General features: G+C 42.4%; 2 protein-coding genes across 2 annotated transcripts in view; one reads left to right on the plus strand and one right to left on the minus strand.

Moving 5' to 3' along the window:
• The window catches only part of NASP (nuclear autoantigenic sperm protein), a 31,603-nt gene extending 19,036 nt beyond the window's left edge, over nucleotides 1-12,567 (plus strand). Inside the window, exons 5-17 of the mRNA XM_079126944.1 lie at nucleotides 257-337; nucleotides 1,608-1,717; nucleotides 2,394-3,410; nucleotides 8,841-9,003; nucleotides 9,086-9,155; nucleotides 9,505-9,581; nucleotides 9,691-9,764; nucleotides 10,170-10,358; nucleotides 10,454-10,620; nucleotides 11,134-11,187; nucleotides 11,293-11,370; nucleotides 11,964-12,098; nucleotides 12,378-12,567. Coding sequence (XP_078983070.1) covers nucleotides 257-337; nucleotides 1,608-1,717; nucleotides 2,394-3,410; nucleotides 8,841-9,003; nucleotides 9,086-9,155; nucleotides 9,505-9,581; nucleotides 9,691-9,764; nucleotides 10,170-10,358; nucleotides 10,454-10,620; nucleotides 11,134-11,187; nucleotides 11,293-11,370; nucleotides 11,964-12,098; nucleotides 12,378-12,458 — 2,296 coding nt within the window. The 3' untranslated portion in view covers nucleotides 12,459-12,567. The remainder of the gene's footprint in view (nucleotides 1-256; nucleotides 338-1,607; nucleotides 1,718-2,393; nucleotides 3,411-8,840; nucleotides 9,004-9,085; nucleotides 9,156-9,504; nucleotides 9,582-9,690; nucleotides 9,765-10,169; nucleotides 10,359-10,453; nucleotides 10,621-11,133; nucleotides 11,188-11,292; nucleotides 11,371-11,963; nucleotides 12,099-12,377) is intronic.
• Nucleotides 12,568-13,425: 858 nt separating this feature from the next.
• CCDC17 (coiled-coil domain containing 17) lies at nucleotides 13,426-18,621 on the minus strand. Its single transcript, XM_079151012.1, has 13 exons — nucleotides 17,732-18,621; nucleotides 17,580-17,651; nucleotides 17,330-17,501; nucleotides 17,088-17,244; nucleotides 16,911-16,994; nucleotides 16,694-16,812; nucleotides 16,307-16,417; nucleotides 15,927-16,102; nucleotides 15,734-15,831; nucleotides 15,377-15,580; nucleotides 15,002-15,212; nucleotides 14,803-14,913; nucleotides 13,426-14,517 (listed from the first exon to the last, which is right to left on the minus strand). The coding sequence occupies exons 1-13, from the start codon at nucleotides 17,903-17,905 to the stop codon at nucleotides 14,368-14,370; spliced, it is 1,839 nt and encodes a 612-aa protein (XP_079007138.1). The 5' UTR covers nucleotides 17,906-18,621; the 3' UTR covers nucleotides 13,426-14,367.
• Nucleotides 18,622-18,858: the final 237 nt, after the last annotated feature.

Raw genomic sequence — 18,858 nt, forward strand, 5'->3', positions numbered from 1 at the left:
GGGTTTGAACCGTGGCCCTTGCGCATGCTAGGCGAGTGCTCTCCCACGGGAACTATTTCTTCAGCTCCCCAAGGTCATATTAACTCTTCTGATTCATTATCTTGTGACAGGAAGAAAACCTATTAATGTAATTTGGCTGTTTTTATTTACTAACTACAGCAAATTGATATCACTTAGAATATACATTATATATAGATGTAACATTAACTGCTCGCATTGTTAATAAGTTCAGATTTTGGCTCTCTATTTTTGGTAGAGGTAAGAAGTATGGAGAAACTGCTAACGAGTGTGGAGAAGCCTTCTTTTTCTATGGAAAATCACTATTGGAATTAGCAAGGTACGTTTTTTAAACCTCAGCTTATAAGTGGAATGTGTTACATAACTCTGGTCTATTTAAAAATGGAAGTTTCCTTGTTTGTTAAGATTGTTTACTAGATTTGTGATTTTACATGAAAAACGGGTTATAAAAGAACTTGGAATATTGATGAAAATTATAACTGGTACTTGATTTAAAGAATAAAATTATTGAAGTTTGACTTGTGATTATTAGAAGCAAAGATCTTTTTATTAGTGAATGTGTAATAATTCATCGAAGTTCAGTATAGAAAAATGAATCCTTAAGCACTGAGCTAGCTCAAACAGTCACTGAACAAGGACTGATTGGAGTTTGAAATAAGTAGCATGTGAGAATATCTAGTAAATAATAATCCCAAGTAATCTTTCTGTTGGAAAGTTCTTGAATATTATTCACCAGAATTTATTAGCTAGAATAAAGTATATTGAGGTTATATAAACTAGCAAATGATGCTTCATTTTTTAAATTTCAGTTCTGGTAAGTTTGTTGATCTTACAATAATTAGAGCACTCTGATTTGCTGTGAAACTTTTGGCAGAATGTTAATGGTTATCTAGAGAAGGTGGGAGTATATGGAAGTTTGGGAACTATGGCTCTGTTGTAAAAGAATGAATAAAAAAAAAAAGAATGAATACAAGTCTTATTATTATTATTTTTTGTGGTGCTGGGGATTGAACCCAGGGCCTTATGCTTGACAGGCAAGCACTCTATGAACTGAGCTATACCCAGCCCATAAGCCTTATTCTTTTTTTTTTTAGTGGTACTAGGAATTGAACCCAGGGCCTTATGCTTACGAGGCAAGCCCTCTACCAACTGAGCTATCTCCCCAGCCCTAGTCTTATTCTTTTGACAAGAGTCATTAATGCTTTTCAGGTTGGCAGGATGAGCAGTGTGCTTATTTCCTTCAGCATTCTTTTTTAAAATTTTTTTGTTTTAAGATTTTTTAAAAAAATTTTATTTGGCAATGGACCTTTTTTTATTTATTCATTTATTTATATGTGGTGCTGAGAATTGAACCCAGTGCCTCACACATGCTAGGCAAGTGCTCTATCACTGAGCCACAACCCCAGCCCTCCTTCAGCATTCTTACAGCTTTAATTTATATTAGAAGTTTTGATGTTTGCTTTTCTTCCATGAATATGTAGTGTTATATTCCTTGTGCTTGCTTACTCTTCTGTTGCTTTCGTAATGTAGGCTACACTGTTAAGTTGTAACTGTTATTAAACCTTTGGTGCTTTCTCCTCTTCTCCTAGAATGGAGAATGGTGTGTTGGGAAATGCCTTGGAAGGTGTGCATGTGGAGGAGGAAGAAGGAGAAAAAACAGAAGATGAATCTCTGGTAGAAAATAATGATAACATAGATGGTATGTGGAGTTTCATGTGACATTCAAGAGATGCGACGTTTTGTATCTTATATACAAGTGATGGAAATAGGGCTGTCCCTGCCCTGACTGGTCTCTCCTAAGATGCTTGGGATGATACCTGCATCTAGTAGAGATTGCAGTGGGTGTAGCGCATTACTGAAAGTGACAGTGGGCTTTTGTGAGAGGATAACTTAATTTATGATCCTTTAAATAGGTGTTTTAAATATTAAGACATTAAATGTATATATTTTTAAAAATGGTTTGTGAATTTCAATTAATAGTAATACTTTTGAAGCCCTTTTACATTTCTGTGTTTAAGAAAAATTAAATATTTTTCAGCTAAGTTTGGCTACTAGCATTTTACAAATCAGGTAGATGTTTATATTGTTTAAAATAGAATGAAAAGCTTGGCATTTCTTACCTAACTGGTAATCAGAATGCTCACAGCAAAACAATAGAGTATCCAGTTTAAGGTGCTTTGGTTTCTTTTGCAGTAAGTTCCTCTGCTAGCTGAGACTCTTTCCTTTGCTTTTCTCAAAGGGGCAGATAATTTTTAGGCCATCTGCTAAATCTTAGGCCATTTGAGGGTTTAAGGGAATGTGTTTTTAGTTTCCATTTATGCTTTTATCATTAAACTCGAAGACATGTTTATGCTTAATGTTCTTTAACCATGTAGAGGAAGCAAGGGAAGAGTTGAGAGAACAGGTTTATGACGCCATGGGAGAAAAAGAAGCCAAAAAAACAGAAAGCAAGTCTTTGGCAAAGCCTGAAACTGGTAAACAACAGGAGAATGAAATGGAGAAGGGTGAAAGAGAAGATATGGATATAAGTGAGCCAGCAGAGAAGTTACAGGAAAAAGTTGAATTGACTCCAAATCAGTTAACTGAAACTTTTGAAGAGGCAAAAGAAGCAGCAGCACCTGAAGGACTGAAGGAACCTGAGGTCACTTCTGAGGAGCCAGAACAGGAAGCATCAGGTGCTGAGGAAGGAAAATCAGTTTCTGGAACTGAAGTCCAGAAAGAAGAGTGCAGAGAAAAAGGAGATCAGGAGAAGAAGGGAGAGGTAATTGTGAGCATAGAGGAGAAGCCAAAAGAAGCTTCAGAAGAGCGTCCTATAGTGACTCTAGAAAAGCAGGGCACTGCAGTGCAGGTAGAAGCAGAGTCTGTAGAGCCAATGGTCAAGCCAGTGGATGTGGGTGGGAATGAAGTAAAAGAGCAGATAGCTACCTCTGAAAATGAGCCAGGAAAGGCTGTCCTAGAACAACTGGTAGAGCAACAAGTACCTTCTGCTGAAGAGTCAGACTTGGTGACAACAGAGGCTGCAGAGGTCTCAGCTGCAGGGGCTGGATCAGAGGTCTCTGAGAAATCAGGGCAGGAGCCCACAGTTCTCTCTAAAGATGGTGCATTCAGTGAACTGGCCGCTGCAGGAGATAAGACTCCTGTTGAACCACAGACTTCTGCAGAAAGATTGACAGAAACAAAAGATGGCTCAGATCTAGAGGAGAAGGTCAGGACAGAGCTAGTTCCTAGCCAGGAGGATACTAAGCTGCCTGTAGAAGAGTCTGAGGCAGCTGGAGATGGGGTTGAGACCAAGGTAGCCCAGAGGGCTACAGAGAAAACACCTGAAGACAAAGTTAAGATAGCTGCTAATGAAGAGACAGAAGAGAGAGAAGAACAGATGAAAGAGGGTGAAGGTAACCGGGATATGCAAGAGCTGCAGTGGGTGGAGTACATTCTGGATTTGACTCACTAATAATAATGGGTAAAAGTCAGCCTTCCATTCAGGATTTTCCGTCTGCCTTTGGATTAGGAAAGGGCTAAAATGAAAATGGGAGTAGTTTAAGAAGGTTGGAATAAGTTGAGCGAGTTAAATCAAAAGCAGCAAGTCATCTTCAGCTGGCTTATAAACTAACGCTTTTACTAACTGCAACATAGGTCTTTTACTGTGATTTCTGAAATTTGGCTAGCTATCAGTAACTTATACCATACTAGCCAATTAAAGAATGGAAAACGTGGATGAGGGGGTGGAGTAGGTAAGGAAATAGTGGACTAGGCTGGCAGAGAATGCTGAATGGATGTTCACTTTGCATGCCTTTGGATTTTTTAATTTACTGTTCACAATTTACTGTTCACATGGTTTCTTTTCTCTGCTTTTGGAAGCAGGAACAGCAGTAGAATCCACTGAATTTGGTACACTTAAGCAGGCGTGCCATTTAAATGAGGGCAGTTAACTTTGAATGTTCTACCACCAGAGTTAAAAAAAAATTCTGGTGTCCCTTCTGTAGTCCTCTGGAAATGTTTAAAGATATATTGACATTGTTAAAACAGTCCCCCTCCCAGCCAAAAGAAACAACAAAAAAAACCTAGCTGTTAGCTTTCTTGCTGCTTTCTCCCTTCATTTCATGCTTGCTTTGGCTGCTAAACTGAAATTTTTGTTACCTAGAATGTTATCAAGTGTGAATGTTTTTTTTTTTTTTTTTTTTTTTTTTTTTTTTTTTGCAGTGCTGGGGATTGAACCCAGGGCCTTGTGCATGCGAGGCAAACACTCTACCAACTGAGCCATATCCCCAGCCCATGAATGCTTTCTATAGTGTTATTAGTGTAATTGTGATTCAATCTCATCAATATACATATGCCTCTCTAGTAATTGGCATGTCTGACTTAAGTTGTATTATTATTTGAGGATTCTGCTGCATTTAAGGTTCATCTAACAGTGGTATTAATAACTACAGGTATATTCCAGTTAATTGCTAATACTCAGTAAAATTGCCAGACTACTTTGGGAGTTCTCTTTAAGTTGAAAAATTTCAAAGTCCTATCTTTTAATTCTTGGAGATCACTCTGGTAAACTACTTCTACCTATGTGCAAGCCTCTGCACTCCAACCAGCACAGGCATAGTAACCAGAAATGAATTGGCTAAATGGTAACACCATTGGGCTTCTCTCTCTCTCTCTTTAAAAAAATTTTTTTTCTGATACTGGGGATCAGGATGCAGCACCTCACACGTTAGCAAGTGCTGTACCACAGAGCTAGATCCCCAACCCTTTTCGTTTTTTTGAGTTTTATTGAGACAGTTTTGCTAAATTGCCTGGGGTTGGTCTCATACTTGAAACTGCGTGCCTCAGCCTCCCAAGTAGCTGGGTTATAGTAGATTGCCAGGGCTCTGTTTGGCTTCTTTCAAGGTTTAGGAATTCTTTAGGGAAAACGTACAGAACTGAATTCCTTAATTCTTAAAAACTTCTCAAGTCTTGATCTTTTTCCTTCCTTCCTTCCTTCTTTCCTTCCTTCCTTCCCTCCCTCCCTTCCTCCCTTCTTTCTTGGTGGTACTGGGGATCAAATCAGGGCTTCACATATACCAGGCATATGCTCTTCCGCTGAGCTGTAAATCCCTAGTCCTTGATAGTACTGAACAGACATTGAAAAGCTTTTCTACTTCTCTTATGTTGGACTTTGATAATCTACAAGTAGAGATGTTGCATTTGCCCACAGTTGGTTCAAAATCCAGTTGGTTTGTAAGTAACATTATTATAACTCTCATTTTTTTCTAATTCTAAAATAATACTATATATCTTCAGTTTTCATTTCTTCTAGTCCTGGGATTGATCTAAATCTCTAGCCCACTCTTAATTTTGGGACAGAGTTTCACTAAGTTGTGGAGGCTGGCCTTGAACTTCGAATCCTCATGCCTCGGCTTCCTGCGTAGCTGAGAGAGATGACAGGCATGCGCCTCTTCACCCTAAAACACTACAACATAATAGAGAATACTACACTAGTTATAGTGAAGGTCATATGACTTGTTTATGGTCAAGATAGTAACTCAATATTAAATCTAAAACTAGGTCTGCCTTAAATATACTATTCTTTCCAAACTATTTCATATTGAGGAAGGCAGCATTTACCCCTTCTCTTCACCCTAACTCTTATCAGAAATATCATGGTCACTTATTTTTAAAATTCCTTCAAAAGTCTCAGGCAAGTATTTTAACAACTGAATCATACCCCGTCACCTCCCCTTGGTGTTACAAGATGGTGTTTTAGTGATTGTTTGGCAGATAACTATTATAAATGACAGTAAAGTCCCATATTTTATAAATGAAGAAATGGGAGAAGGAAGTTAAGTAATTTGCTCTATCGTCATTAAAGAGGAGACTGGATACTCAGCTTGGCTTTAGGGTCCAGCTATTTTCTGTGCTTCGTTCCTCTTTATGTGAGGATACTAGTCCACAGTTTTTTTTAAATATATTTTATTTTAGTTGTAGTTGGACCCAGTACCTTTATTTTGTTTATGTGGTGCTGGGGATTGAACCCAGTGCCTCACACTTGCCAGGTAAGCACTCTACCTCTGAGCCACAACCCCAGTCCCTAGTCCACAGATCTTGAACTGGATTTTTCTTCACTTAAAAATTTAAAGCCCCAAGGGGGCATGGTGGTGTACACCTGTAATCCCAGTAGCTCAGGAGGCTGAGACAGGAGGATCACAGGAGTTCAAAGCCAACCAGCCTTAGCAACAGCAAGGCGCTAAGCAACTCAGTGAGACCCCGTCTCCAAATAAAATACAAAATAGGACTGGGGGATGTGACTCAGTGGATGAGTGCCCCTGAGTTTAATCCCTGTTCCCCACCTACCTCCCCCCAGAAAAGAAAAGAAAGCCCCATTTCCTACCATATCTTGACTTTGCCACCTCTTGGGGTTTTCATCTCCCTGATAAAGACAATTGGTCTCTTTCCTAATTGTCATGTTAGATGTGGTTGGTATGTAAATAAAAGTTTAAATTGTAGTCATAAACTTGGTTTTGGGGTTGGGGATATAGCTCAGTTGGTAGAGTACTTGCCTTGCAACCACAAGGTCCTGGGTTTAATCCCCAGTACCACAAACAAAACAAAACAAAACAAAGAAACAACAACAAAAAACTTGGTTTTGTTCAGATGATTCTACTGATCAGCCTGTGGTGGGTACTTCTGTGGGAGCTCTAGAACAACCAAGAATTAACACCTTTTTTGTCTTTATTCTTCTGATTTGTACTCTGTGCCCATAATGTTTTGAGAATGCTACAAGGTCAGAAAAATTATATAAAATAGCATTTTCCTTTCTTTGAAGGATGCATTATACATATCACAAATAATGTTCCATTTTCAAAGAAGTTTGAAAGATTTGTTTTTTAACAAATTTGTCTACTGAGGATATCAGGGCATTGCCATTAGTATTTGGGCATACATCACTGGGTTGGGTAACATTTTACACTATTAATTTTCTCATTAATCTAGTTTATAGCCAGGCACAGATTACAGAGTCTGTAATCCCAGTGACTCTGGAGTCCAAGTTAGGAAGATTGCAAGTTTGAGGCCAGCCTCAGCAGTTTAGTGAGACCCTGTCTCAAAAAACAAAAAGGAGGGCTGGGGAGATAGCTCAGTTGGTGGAGTGCTTGCCTTGCAAGCACAAGGCCCTGGGTTCAGTCCCCAGCACCAAAAAAAAAAAAAAAAAAAAAAGAAAAAGGACTGGGACAGTTACAAAGTGCCCCTGAGTTCAATTCCAGTACCAAACAACACAACCTAGCTCCTACCATTCCATAAAGGTAGCTGTGTGCAGGTTTCTCAAGAGTTACTTAATAGTTGTAAATTCTAAGTAATTAAGGTATTTTTTGCTAAATTAGATGTTATAGCATGCTGGTATGAGTAGGAACATAAAATTTTTAAAAAGTAACAATGTTATTTTAATTTCTCTGCAAATTGGGAAGATGAAGTTTAATTGTTTGAGTCAATGATAACAAATTTGTAGCTTTACTTCAGTGGTCTTGGATATTCTGCTGGAGGATGGGTAGAGTCAGTAAAACCACTATGTACTCTAAACTTAGGGAAGTAAACCTGCACCCTTGTGGAGGCTTGGGCATGAAACAGTTAATGGTGTGTGGTGGTGACTATATTTTAGATACACTAAATTATGTAGTGAAAGATAAAAAGTGAGCCTCAAGATTAAAATAGGGTTTGCTGTTAACCAAGTTGTAATGTGCAGCTATTAGAGGACTTCAGTTTGTCCCAATAATTTGTAATATATAAGAATTTTCTGTGCCTATTTCCATCATGAAGCACTGTTACTTTAGACAAAACTCCTTTAACCTGACTTCATGACTCTAAGGCCTAATTGCTGTATTTACTTTTCCATAATAGGTTATTAGGAGACAATACTTGAGGTCTTTTGCTGGTGTTAATGCTTAATTGGGCATGTTGGAATGGGCGTGTAATCCTGGGTACTCAAGAGGTGATGCTATGAGGATCTCTGAGCCCAGGAGCTTGAAACCAGCCTGGGCGTCATAATGAGACTGTTTCTTTTAAAGAAAAAGAAAACAACTTAAGATGAAAGATGGGTTAAGCCTATCATGAATTGTACCAACAGAAAGTCCATTCTAATCACTTAACATTTTGAATTTTAAGTTGTCTTATCACTGAGAATGTAGAGCTATTCATGCCTGTCCTTTATGTAGTTGACTTGTTAGTGTATTTCAATTAAGAGGAAATAGGGTTAATGTGACTACAAATTTAAATGATTAAAATACCTGGTTTGCTCACTTAAATGCGTGCTAGAGCTGGCTGGAGTCTGTGGCATGCTCATTGGCGAGAGTTGGTAAGGGCTATGCTTTTTTCCTCCACAGCTTTATTGTGGGAAAGCTAGTCTCTTGCATATTTTTGTTCTGAATGAGCTGGAATAATTTAACTTGTATTTCTGAGCTTAACTAGTATTGTCTAATGAATCACATAAAGACCTCAGAGACACTGAGGCATCCATCTGCTTTTGACTGAGTAAATTGGAGCTTCTAGCCAATGAATAAGAGACAGTATCTGAACCAGTCTCATTCGGAATGATTTAGCTTAACTTTTACAAGAAAATGTTTTAGACTTTTAATTGCCAAAGATCTGACCTGTACATTATAAGGTTACATATTCTAAGTCTAGATTAAACTTGAACTAGATTGTAATCACTGACTTTAGAATCAGATCAGATGTTAATTGGATTAGACTCTAGCCTAACCTGTCTCAAAATGTAGGTTGACTGATGTTTACTGGAATCTCTGACTAGTCAGAAGGTACTATTAGTTACTTTCTCAATACTGAGGAATTCTTGCTTGTAGAAACTGAAGGCTCAGAAGAGGATGATAAAGAAAACGACAAGGCAGAAGAAACACCAAACGAATCAATTCTTGAAAATAAGGTAAGGTGTTATTTGTTTGATAGTGTAATCTGCTCTTATTGTGGGAATGTAGTTAACTCCTGTAGGCATGATTATCATCGATAGCCTACTCCTGGTAAGGAACCAGGACCCTTTATTCATACTTAGAATGGACAGATCTGAGTTGGGTGCCTAATGACTCAGGAGTCCCAATGACTCCGGAGGCAAAGGCAAGAGGATTCCAAGTTTAAGGCCAGCCTCAGCAAATTGGCTGAGGGCCAGTGGGATGTAGCTCAGTGGTAGAACATCCCTGAGTGAAATCCTCAATATTCACAATCCTCCCACCCCCCAATGGACAGATCTTTTGGCTCCTAAGGCTTCTTGTCTATTAGGACAGTATCTAACATATTACTGTTATATTTCACTGACATCAGGAGACTCAGGAGAAGACTTCATTAGGTACTCATTCTGTAAATTTTTGGGGAGAAAAACCTAAATTTTGAATTGCAAATAAGGGTTTTTAATTTTCTCAAGTCATAATAAATTATACATTTAGATTTGTACTCTAGAAACATGTTTGTCTTGTACTTCTGCCTAATAATGATTTGGATATATAATCTCTTTAGGAAAATGAAGAAGAGGAGATTGGGAACCTAGAGCTTGCTTGGGATATGCTGGACTTAGCAAAGATCATTTTTAAAAGGTGAGACTCTTGTTGCTTCTTAGGCTGGGAGTTTGGTTGAAAATAAATAGAAAGCAATTAGGGTTAGGGAAGCATTATTAAGATTTCTAATCAAATTTCCTTCTTTTAGGCAAGAAACAAAAGAAGCCCAGCTTTATGCTGCACAGGCACATCTTAAACTTGGAGAAGTTAGTGTTGAATCTGGTAATACATTTTCATTTTACTCACTCCTCCATTCCTCCTTTAGTAGATTCTCTAGAATTCAGATTGATTATAGTGAGGTGGTTAATGTTGAAAAGATAGTAGCTTTGAGTTTCCTATGTTCCTAGAACATTGAGCAATCTCTAAAGTAGGATTTTGTTTTGTTTTGGTGCTGCAGATCAAAGCAAGGACCTCACACATGCAGAGCACATGCTTTTCCACTGGGCTACAAGCCCAGCACCTGTCAGGTTTTTTAAAAAGCCATTTTGTCATTCTACATAGCTAAGGATTCTGTAGATAATAAAAACAAAAATGAAATGTAAAATGAGTACATTCCTGCAGAACAGGTTTGAAATCTGCAAGTATTTCATACATGTGTGGGCATCTCTTGTTCTGTTTCTCTCTTAGAGAACTATATCCAAGCTGTGGAGGAGTTCCAGGCTTGCCTAAACCTGCAAGAGCAGTATCTAGAAGCCCATGATCGTCTTCTTGCAGAAACTCACTACCAGCTGGGTTTGGCCTATGGATATAACTCTCAGTATGATGAGGCAATGGCACAGTTCAACAAATCTATTGAAGTCATTGAGAAGAGAATGGGTGAGTGAATAGTAGCTGCTTTCAGCAACTGACCAAAACAAAAACAAGAATCTTTTATGGTAATTTTACTGATCGCTTTAGCCTATTCTTTGTAGCTGTACTAAATGAACAGATGAAGGAGGCTGAGGGATCATCTACTGAATATGAGAAAGAAATTGAGGAGTTGAAGGAATTACTACCTGAAATTAGAGAGAAGATAGAAGATGCAAAAGAGTCCCAGCATAGTGGGAATGTAGCTGAATTGGCTCTGAAAGCTACTCTGGTTAGTTCATTTTCTTTTTAAAGTTTTCATAATAGCATGTATGGTATTACAATGTTCCTTTTGCAAGGAACTTTTCTTCTTTTCTTGGTTTCCAGGTAGTTGGTAGTCAAAGAGAATGTGAGAGCTCACCTACTTATTCCTGTCAAGCAGTACAGTAGTTAGCCAATATTCTGGAGCCAGACCGTCCGGGTTGGAACTGTCTGTTTTGGAATTCCATCTGTGCTACTTAAGTTTGTGTGACCATTGTTGATTTATCTCTAAAAATGGGGGTCATAGCTCCTAAATGTAAAGTACTTTTGATGGTCCCACAAAAATAGCAATTGCTTAGTAAATATAAGCTATTTCTGTCTCTGAGGTGACACTGTATGGATAAGTGGCTTTTAACCCCAAATATGTGTGTGTGAAAGATCTTGCCTGCTATATGGCTATCACTAGGATTTCAGGTCTTAATCAGTGGCTGAGTGGCCTGTGTTCTCTCCGGGAACCTACTTGAATTTGTCATCTTTCACACAGGTGGAGAGCTCTACTTCAGGTTTCACTGCTAGTGGAGGTTCTTCAGTTTCCATGGTGGGTATTCAGGCATTTTTTTGTCACTTAATATTAGGCCTCACTGCTTGTCTCAGTTTGTACATTGCTAATAAAGCCTTCATTTTTTTTTTTTTTTTTTGCCAGATTGCCAGTAGAAAACCCACAGATGGTGCTTCCTCATCAAATTGTGTGACTGATATTTCTCACCTTGTCAGAAAGAAGGTAAATTTTCATGGGAATGTTTACCTCAGTTAGAAAACCCATATGGCCCAAGGACTAAGGATTAGTCAGATGAGTACATTTTTGGAAGCCAGAAGGTTTTGTCAGAACTTATTCATCAGAGACTAGATACATAAATTCCTGTCTGCCTTCTTCTGCCTGTAGGTTCAGTAGTTCTTTCCTCTGGGTGGAGGGAGTGTCTTCACTCCTGCTTTGTTTCCTGGCTCATGTACTGGAATTTGTACACATTTCTCCCTCTCCTTTTGTGTGTATGGTGCTAGTGATCAAAACCAAGGCCTTGCATATGCTAAGCAAGTTGTCTTCCACTGAGCTATATCCATTCCCAAATATTTACACCTTTGTTCCTCACCCCAGTCCACGCTACTGTTCCTTTAGTGGAGAGGCTCAGTTAATATGTTGTGACAGACCAATTTATTTTGCACAATAGAGACTGGTGTCTGTGGCTAGGTGGAAAGAGACAGAGCTGTGAGTCCTGGTGTTCAAAATTTGCACCACAGGAGTTATGGAAATATTTTGCAATTGTATTTTTTAAAAAATTAAGAACATTTCTGAAGTCTTTACAATTATATCCTCAGAGGAAACCAGAGGAAGAGAGCCCCCGGAAAGATGATGCAAAGAAAGCCAAACAGGAGCCAGAGGTGAATGGAGGCAGCGGGGATGCTGTCCCCAGTGGAAGTGAAGTTTCTGAAAACATGGAGGAAGAGGAAGAGGTGGGCAGTTAAGCAGGGATTGGCCTCTTGCTTCATCTTCTTTTCAAGGCTTGGGGACACCAGTGCTCCCAAGTGCATGCTTCCAACCTTGATCCTGCCAGCTAGACCATTAGATCATTTCTGCTTGATCTTTTCCATGCAATGTATGATTATTGGCTTTGTCAGCCTTATTACAGATAACCTGTGTTCACTTCCTCTTGACTGAAACCTGCTTTTGTTTAAAATGGATTGGTTTTATACCAGGGTCACTTATGCCCAGGCTCCCCATTTGTTTTTCAGGCCGAGAATCAGGCAGAAAGCCGGGCAGCAGTGGAGGGGACAGTGGAGGCTGGAGCTACAGTTGAAAGCACTGCATGTTGAGAGAGGGAAGAACCTTCCTCCCAAGAGAAAGTGTTTTTGTATATAATGTATTTTTTCACTTTTGGGGATTCTTTTTGTATAACTTCAATAAAGATTGTAAGTAAAGGTTGAGGCTTTGGTGGCTTTTTTCTTAAATATTGCCTTGGGGTACTCCAGGTTTTATATTATAGTGGCCAAAGGTACTTTTCTCCCCACTTCTGTATTGATCTGTTGGAATTTCTAATGCCAACTCCTATGTGATGTGAAGGTGATTTAAGTGATTATAGGCCCTTTGTTTCCATCGGTGCTATATTTATGAAGTTATTCAACTGAACTCAGTGTTCTTGCAAACTTTGTGGTGCTGTTCCTGGATGGAGGCTACAAAAAAAAGACCTGGTGAAGATCTTGCTGTTTGGTGCTGAAAATGGATGATGGACTTTGTCAGTCAGGCCTGAAGACAAGTGTGGTACCTGTCTTCAGTTTACCTCACCTCCATCTAGGGCCATATCTTATCCTGGAAAAAGAACTCTGAAGAAAACTTGGGTGAGAAAAGTGATCCCTGAGGAAAATGGTGTAGTTAACTGTAGAGAACTGCGGTCTCTGGAAAAGGGGCTGTGACTGACATAATGGACATGTTATGGTTGGAAAAATGTATGTGTGGGGGAGGCTGGCTGGTTTTGGGGTTTTGTTATTTTCTGTATAGAAAGGTTGAAAAATATCAAAACTTGGAATTGTTATACTGCCTGCAGCCGACTTCTCAAAATAAAAATGCTGATAAACTCCTGGTCTTATATTTTTCTTGAAGATCTTATAATGGGGTCCTGAGCTGCCTTGAGCTTTTCAGTATGAGATATGGGGCTAAAGAGCTAAAAACTGGCTCAGCAATTTGAGGATCCTAGTTTTGGGATTCCATGAATGCTGATGGCCAGGGCACTGAAAAATGTAAGCCTGTTATCCAGGGTATAGGGCTTGTGTGAGTGAGAAAGTTAGCTGACAGCCCTTTGTTTAATAACCTGTTCTGGACCAGGCTTCATTTAGATGTGAATGCTAAATAGTGCCTGCACACTTTGCTGTAGTAGTTAGAATCTGCTGTTTTTAACAACCCAATGTCAAAAGGCAGAAGGAGCTGTATGATCCCAGGAATACTTAACCACTGAGCTACATCCCCAGCCCTTTTTATTCTGTGATAGGGTTTTGGTAAGTTGTTTAGGGCCTAGCTAAATTGCTGAGGTTGGCTTTGTACTTGCAATCCTTCAGCCCTCCTGAGCCACTGATGAGTTTTTCTTAAGAGAGAATGTTTTTCTGTGCTAGTCATTAACTCAGGTTGGCAGAATCTGGCTTAGCCTGACTGAATTTCTCTCTTAGAGATGCTTTTGTGTTGTGTGTTTAGGTCTTCAAGGCCCAATATAAAGTTTTCTCTATACTCAACTGTTAACTGTTGCCCTGGGGGCTTAACCTGGAATCTGTCTTCAAAGATTCAGGAATTTCCTCTTTATGGGGCTCTCTAGAGCCTTGATGGAAAATTAGACATGCCTGTCTATAGTCCTGACTATTTGGAGGGCAGGAGAATTGCAAGTTTGAGGCAGGCTTGGGCTATTTAGCGCAAAACCAAAGGGCTGGGGGTTTAGCTCAGTGGTAGAGCAACTCCAGGTTCAATCCCCAGTACTTTAAAATAAACAACGATGAATCTGTGATTTGTATGAAATTTAGCATTAAAGTTGGCTTTTTACAAATACTAAGTGCCATGCAATACTGTAAATACCTGACTCATTTAATACTCAGTAATCTGTTAACGAAAGAACAGATACAGAAAGGTCAACTACTTGCTGAAGATAATACAGGTTTGGTTAGAATTCACAGTTCATTTGCTTCTAGACTACATAAGAACATGAAGTAGTAAAAGCTGCAGGTCTGGGAATAAGCCTCATGTTCATCCCAGCTTCCCCAGTAGGGGTGGGTCAAAGCCCAAACCCTCATCTTTTTCCTTTCTGCCAAAGGACTCTTCTGCAGGAGGTGGTGGGTCAGCAAAGCCAATCTTAAGGCTGAGGGAACTGGTTTCCAGTGAAGATGATATGGATGCCTGTGGAAAGTAAAGGTTTTTTAGCAATATTGTAAAAATAGGTAAAGAGGATAGGTTCTGGAGTCGAACTACCTTAGAGTCAACTTACTGTGAACTAAAAGTTGATGCTAACTTAGTAAATTCTTGCTTTGATTCTTTTGGTTACATTGCATTATCTAATGGAAATGTGAGGATTAAGCTCCAAAAGTAATTGGCAGTGACTGGCACATAGTGGTCAATAAAAGTTGGCTATGAACCACCCAAGTACACTTGTATATATAGCTCTAGCTGTAACTGGACCCTCACCGGTGGTGGGTACTGGTATTCGTGGGCACTTGTTGGATTAATCTCTGCCAATGTCTGGACATCAGCATCTCTTGCATTCACCAGTCGCAGAAAGAGCTCAGTCTGACCTGCCTGGAGAGAGATGAAATGGTATTCTATCAGTACCTTGGAGTTCTATCTGTACCTTGGAGTAGATCCTATCCCCACCCTCCACACTGACCTGGGGTATCCCATTCAGCTGCTCAAAGCTGAGGCTGGGGTCCATAGGAAGGGCCCGAAGTGGGAGGCGCCAACGGCCACTTAGCACACGCTGATCCCGGTCAAATAGCAGCAGTGAGGCCCAGGCCTTTGGCTGTGGTGCTCTAGCCCATGCCAACCCCTGCCAGGTGTGTAGCTCACACACCAAAGATACTGATGGCGACGGGGGTAGCCTGAAGAACAAAGTGTCAAGAGGCCACAATTAAAAGTCTCTTCCTAAAAACTTCCAGGACTTGACCCTCAGAGCAAATAGCCCCTACATAGAGAAAACTTAGAATGATGGTCAAACCTCAATTGTGGCAAAGAATACCAAAGTCATAAACCCCACTTAGCTGACCTGGGCACTGGCTGCCTGCTGGCAAGGATGGCACAGTTTCCCATGGGTCCAGGAGCTGGAGGTGGGGGCAAGCAAAAGGCTGGGGGCAATGCTGTGGTCCCTCCTGTATTCTGTCCATTTCGGGCCAAGCCAGTCAGTAGTTGCACCCAAATCCAAGAAGCCTCAAGGCCTCGCAGGAAGTCATAAAAAATGTACAGGCCAGCCCTAGGGGATACAAGTCAAAATATACAAACACCAAACTCCTCTTACCCCATCTCTACCCGCCTTTCACCCTCCGTCTACCCAGTCTACTGAACAGCCCTCAGAGTTCTCATTAGTCAAGTGAAAAGGGCTGTCCAAGGAGGGAGCAGGCCTCACCCAGGGTCGTAGGGTGCAGGGCCCAGCACATCAGATGTGGGCAAAAGGAAGTGTGGGTCCAGACTCGGGTTCTTGGTCATGGTTCCAGGAAGTGGTGGCTGCGGGGAAGTGAGCTGACTTCTCCAGAAAATCTGCAAGCTACCTATGCTCCCCTGACCACACAGAGCAGAGCCATCCCCCAACTCCCCCTCACCCCATCCTGGCATCCCTGGGTCCTCACAGCCTTTTCTGCACCACCCAAGAACTGGATGTTTGTGGAGCTTGGAAGTGGTGGCAGCGGGGGTGCCACCGGTGGAGGGAGGAGAGGGGGATCCCCCTTTCCCCATGGACGTGTGCAGGGACCAGCCAGGAGCTGTGACTCCCCAAGCCCTAGGAAGAGAGGAAGAGTTAGTGTGCCACTGCGTTGGAGGAAGCAAGTAACTGCTGAGAAGCCACAGGGACACACAGAGACAAATAGAGATGTGATGACCCGTACTGAGGGGGCACAAACTTAGGTTTCACTCCCCATGCATCACCCCTCCACTCCTTCTCCTAAGTTAGGCCTGCTGGAATGAAGTTGGGGTGCTCACTGACCCAAGAGAGTCTGGGTCTGGAATCTCTGCATCCGCAAGGCCAGGATATTCTCTAGGCGTCGGTTTTCTGCGTCCAATACCAGAAGCTCTGCCGAGGCTGCAGTTGCTTTTTCTGCGATGAACAAGTCTCACCTGTTACCTTTGACCTCTGGGGCCCATCCAGGTCCGCCTCTGAGCAGTTCTTCAGCGTTTAGGGATTTCTGGACAAGTCTTGACTTTCAGCTCACATTCTAGCTACTGTCACAAAGACCACCCAGGATTTCTACACCTCGGGGCTTTTGTTCAGGTGGCTCCCACGCCAAAGACGTCCTCCCTCACGCCCTTTTCTCCTCCCAGGTCTAAGACCACCTCTGCGGAGAGGCCCTCCTGGTTGACCCCTCTTGTTCACCCCTGCGGTTCCGCGACCGCTGCAGTTCCAGTGCTGACGCCTCCACTTGTAACTGCCATATCTTGCCCAGAACACCAGGGTCCCGGCCCCCGGCTCTCAGGTAGGCCTCACGCACGGCCCTAGGGAGCGGGGGGGTGGGGAACAGAAAGATAATAAGACAGTTTTTCCTGGATGATCACCACTCCGCCCCATGCCCGTCCAGCAACGCGGACCTCACTCGATCTCCGCAGCTAAGGTTCCTGGGTTGGCTTGCAGCACCCGGCAATTCAGCTCAGCTTCCGGCCAGGCGTTCGGCCAAGTCCTGGCGCCGGGAAACGACGTCACGCATCCGACAGGGTTTCCCGCCGCCCCGCCCTCGCCTTGCGCTTCCAGAACGGGGTCCGAGAGGTCTCACCCTGCCTGGGGCTGAAGTTCTTGAACGCGCGTTTTCAACATCTCTAGAGCTTCCCGTGTCTGTCCGGCGACTGCCCGGAGTTCTCGAAGTTGCCGTTCCAGGCCGAATAAGCGGGACATTCCGCCCGGAGCCCCACCTTGGAGGCGCCTGTTTAGTTCTGAGGGAGTAAGGGACCGAATCGGAACGCGTACGAACCCAGCGGCGAGGGGCGGGGCGTATCCCAAACCCCGTCTCTTCCTCACCCTGGCCGCGTAGCTCCAGGGTTCGGCTCTGCGCTTCCGTTTCTGCCACGCGCCGGGCGCGGGTCCTGTACAGCGCCCGCATTCTCTCGCGGGGGGTCCCTGCAACCTCGGAGGTGGGGCCCTCTGTTATCCAGGGTCCCATTTTCTGTATGGACAGCCGCAGCCACTGCACCTGGAGGTAACAGTGACCCTCGATCTTTGTAGGGATAATCGGCCCCATGTATGGTCTAAAACTATGAAGGGGCGTTACCTCCTCTGTTAACCTGTTTAGAGCAGATTTGTTGGCCTCCTGGACCGAGCCGCACTGGAGTTCTGACACAACCTGGGAACACAATGTAAAATGAGGAGTTTTGCGGGTCCAGCTCTCGGGAATATCCATCCCCCTCCGGAGGCGGTCCTTACCGCGGTACCCGGTGATTCCGTAGCTACTGAGGGCTGTGTTCCAATTGTCCCTTCCCGGGTCAAGCGGCCAATGCAAAAGCGCTGAGTGTGGGTGGCCAACAGGGCCCCGGAGCGGAAAACCATGTCACAGGACTCACAGGGCAGGAGCTCTGGCTCCTCAGAGTTGGAGGCCATGTAAGGGAACGGTCTTCCCGACACCAGCCTAGTCCTGCAGAAGGGGCAGAGAACAGGGGCACGGCAGAGGCAGAAGGGAAAGCTCAGATCTTTTTCAGGTTTGTTTGGGGAGGAGCCTTAGTTCCCTGGGCAGCAATTACAGGCCCGGGCAGGTTAGGAGAGTGGGTGGGGTAACCTTGCCACTTTTGGGAGAAGCTCTAGGCTTGGAAAAAAAGTGTCAGTCAGTTCCAACTCATTGCTAACATTGCATCTTGGTTTCCCTGCTTATGTTATTAAAGGGAAACAAACTGATGCCTTCTACACTAACCAGGCCCTTATGACTTACTCCATCTTTGGTTATTTCATAGCCTCAGACATGCAAGTGTATCTTTTTAACAGGTGTACTCCAACGTGGATATAACACAAGTTAACTGCTATTTGTCAGTCCAGGGAAAACCCGGGAAAGGTGGTGTTCTGTCAGGAAACCATCTTTTCCCTGAAATGAAAAGTTCTTTCTAGTAACATGCCTCTCTGAAGCAACCACAACTTTTGCACAACCAAATCACACATGGGCAGCAGTCTCCCTAACTCCCATCCACAGCTGTAGAGGGGGATAATGAGCACAGTCCAAGCAATGAAAACTGCCAGAGAATGTAATAAATCAGATGAGAATCAATTCCACAAAGAAATCCCTTCACCCAAGGACTAAGCTGACTCTTTTCTAGCCGGTCCAATTATCCTCCCCATTCCCAAACCTCCCCATCCCCACAGTTTCAAAGAAGCCCCCCTTTCTAGACAGGTAGTTAAGGTATCTCCTCCTATATAATGTTTCAAGTATGTGATCTCAGTTCAACTTAATTCCAACAGATTACATTTTTAGAACTGTTGTAAAAGCTAGTAAATGGCAAAGCCCAAATTTCAACCTACTCTTCTATTTTTTATTCATTCATTTTTTTGGGTACCAGGGACTGAAC

Source organism: Sciurus vulgaris, assembly GCF_902686455.1.
Source record: "Sciurus vulgaris genome assembly, chromosome: 1".
NCBI classification, from domain to species: Eukaryota; Metazoa; Chordata; class Mammalia; order Rodentia; family Sciuridae; genus Sciurus; species Sciurus vulgaris.

What these genes read in the sequence shown, in the direction of transcription:
- CCDC17 (XM_079151012.1), bottom strand. Translation starts at nt 17,905, where the DNA reads ATGGCCTCCAACTCTGAGGAGCCAGAGCTCCTGCCCTGTGAGTCCTGT. An exon ending in GCGGTCGCGGAACCGCAGGG is followed by an intron (nt 16,418 to 16,693) that starts GTGAACAAGAGG and finishes TGTTCATCGCAG; the next exon opens with AAAAAGCAACTGCAGCCTCG. An exon ending in AGCAGGCAGCCAGTGCCCAG is followed by an intron (nt 15,213 to 15,376) that starts GTCAGCTAAGTG and finishes TTTGTTCTTCAG; the next exon opens with GCTACCCCCGTCGCCATCAG.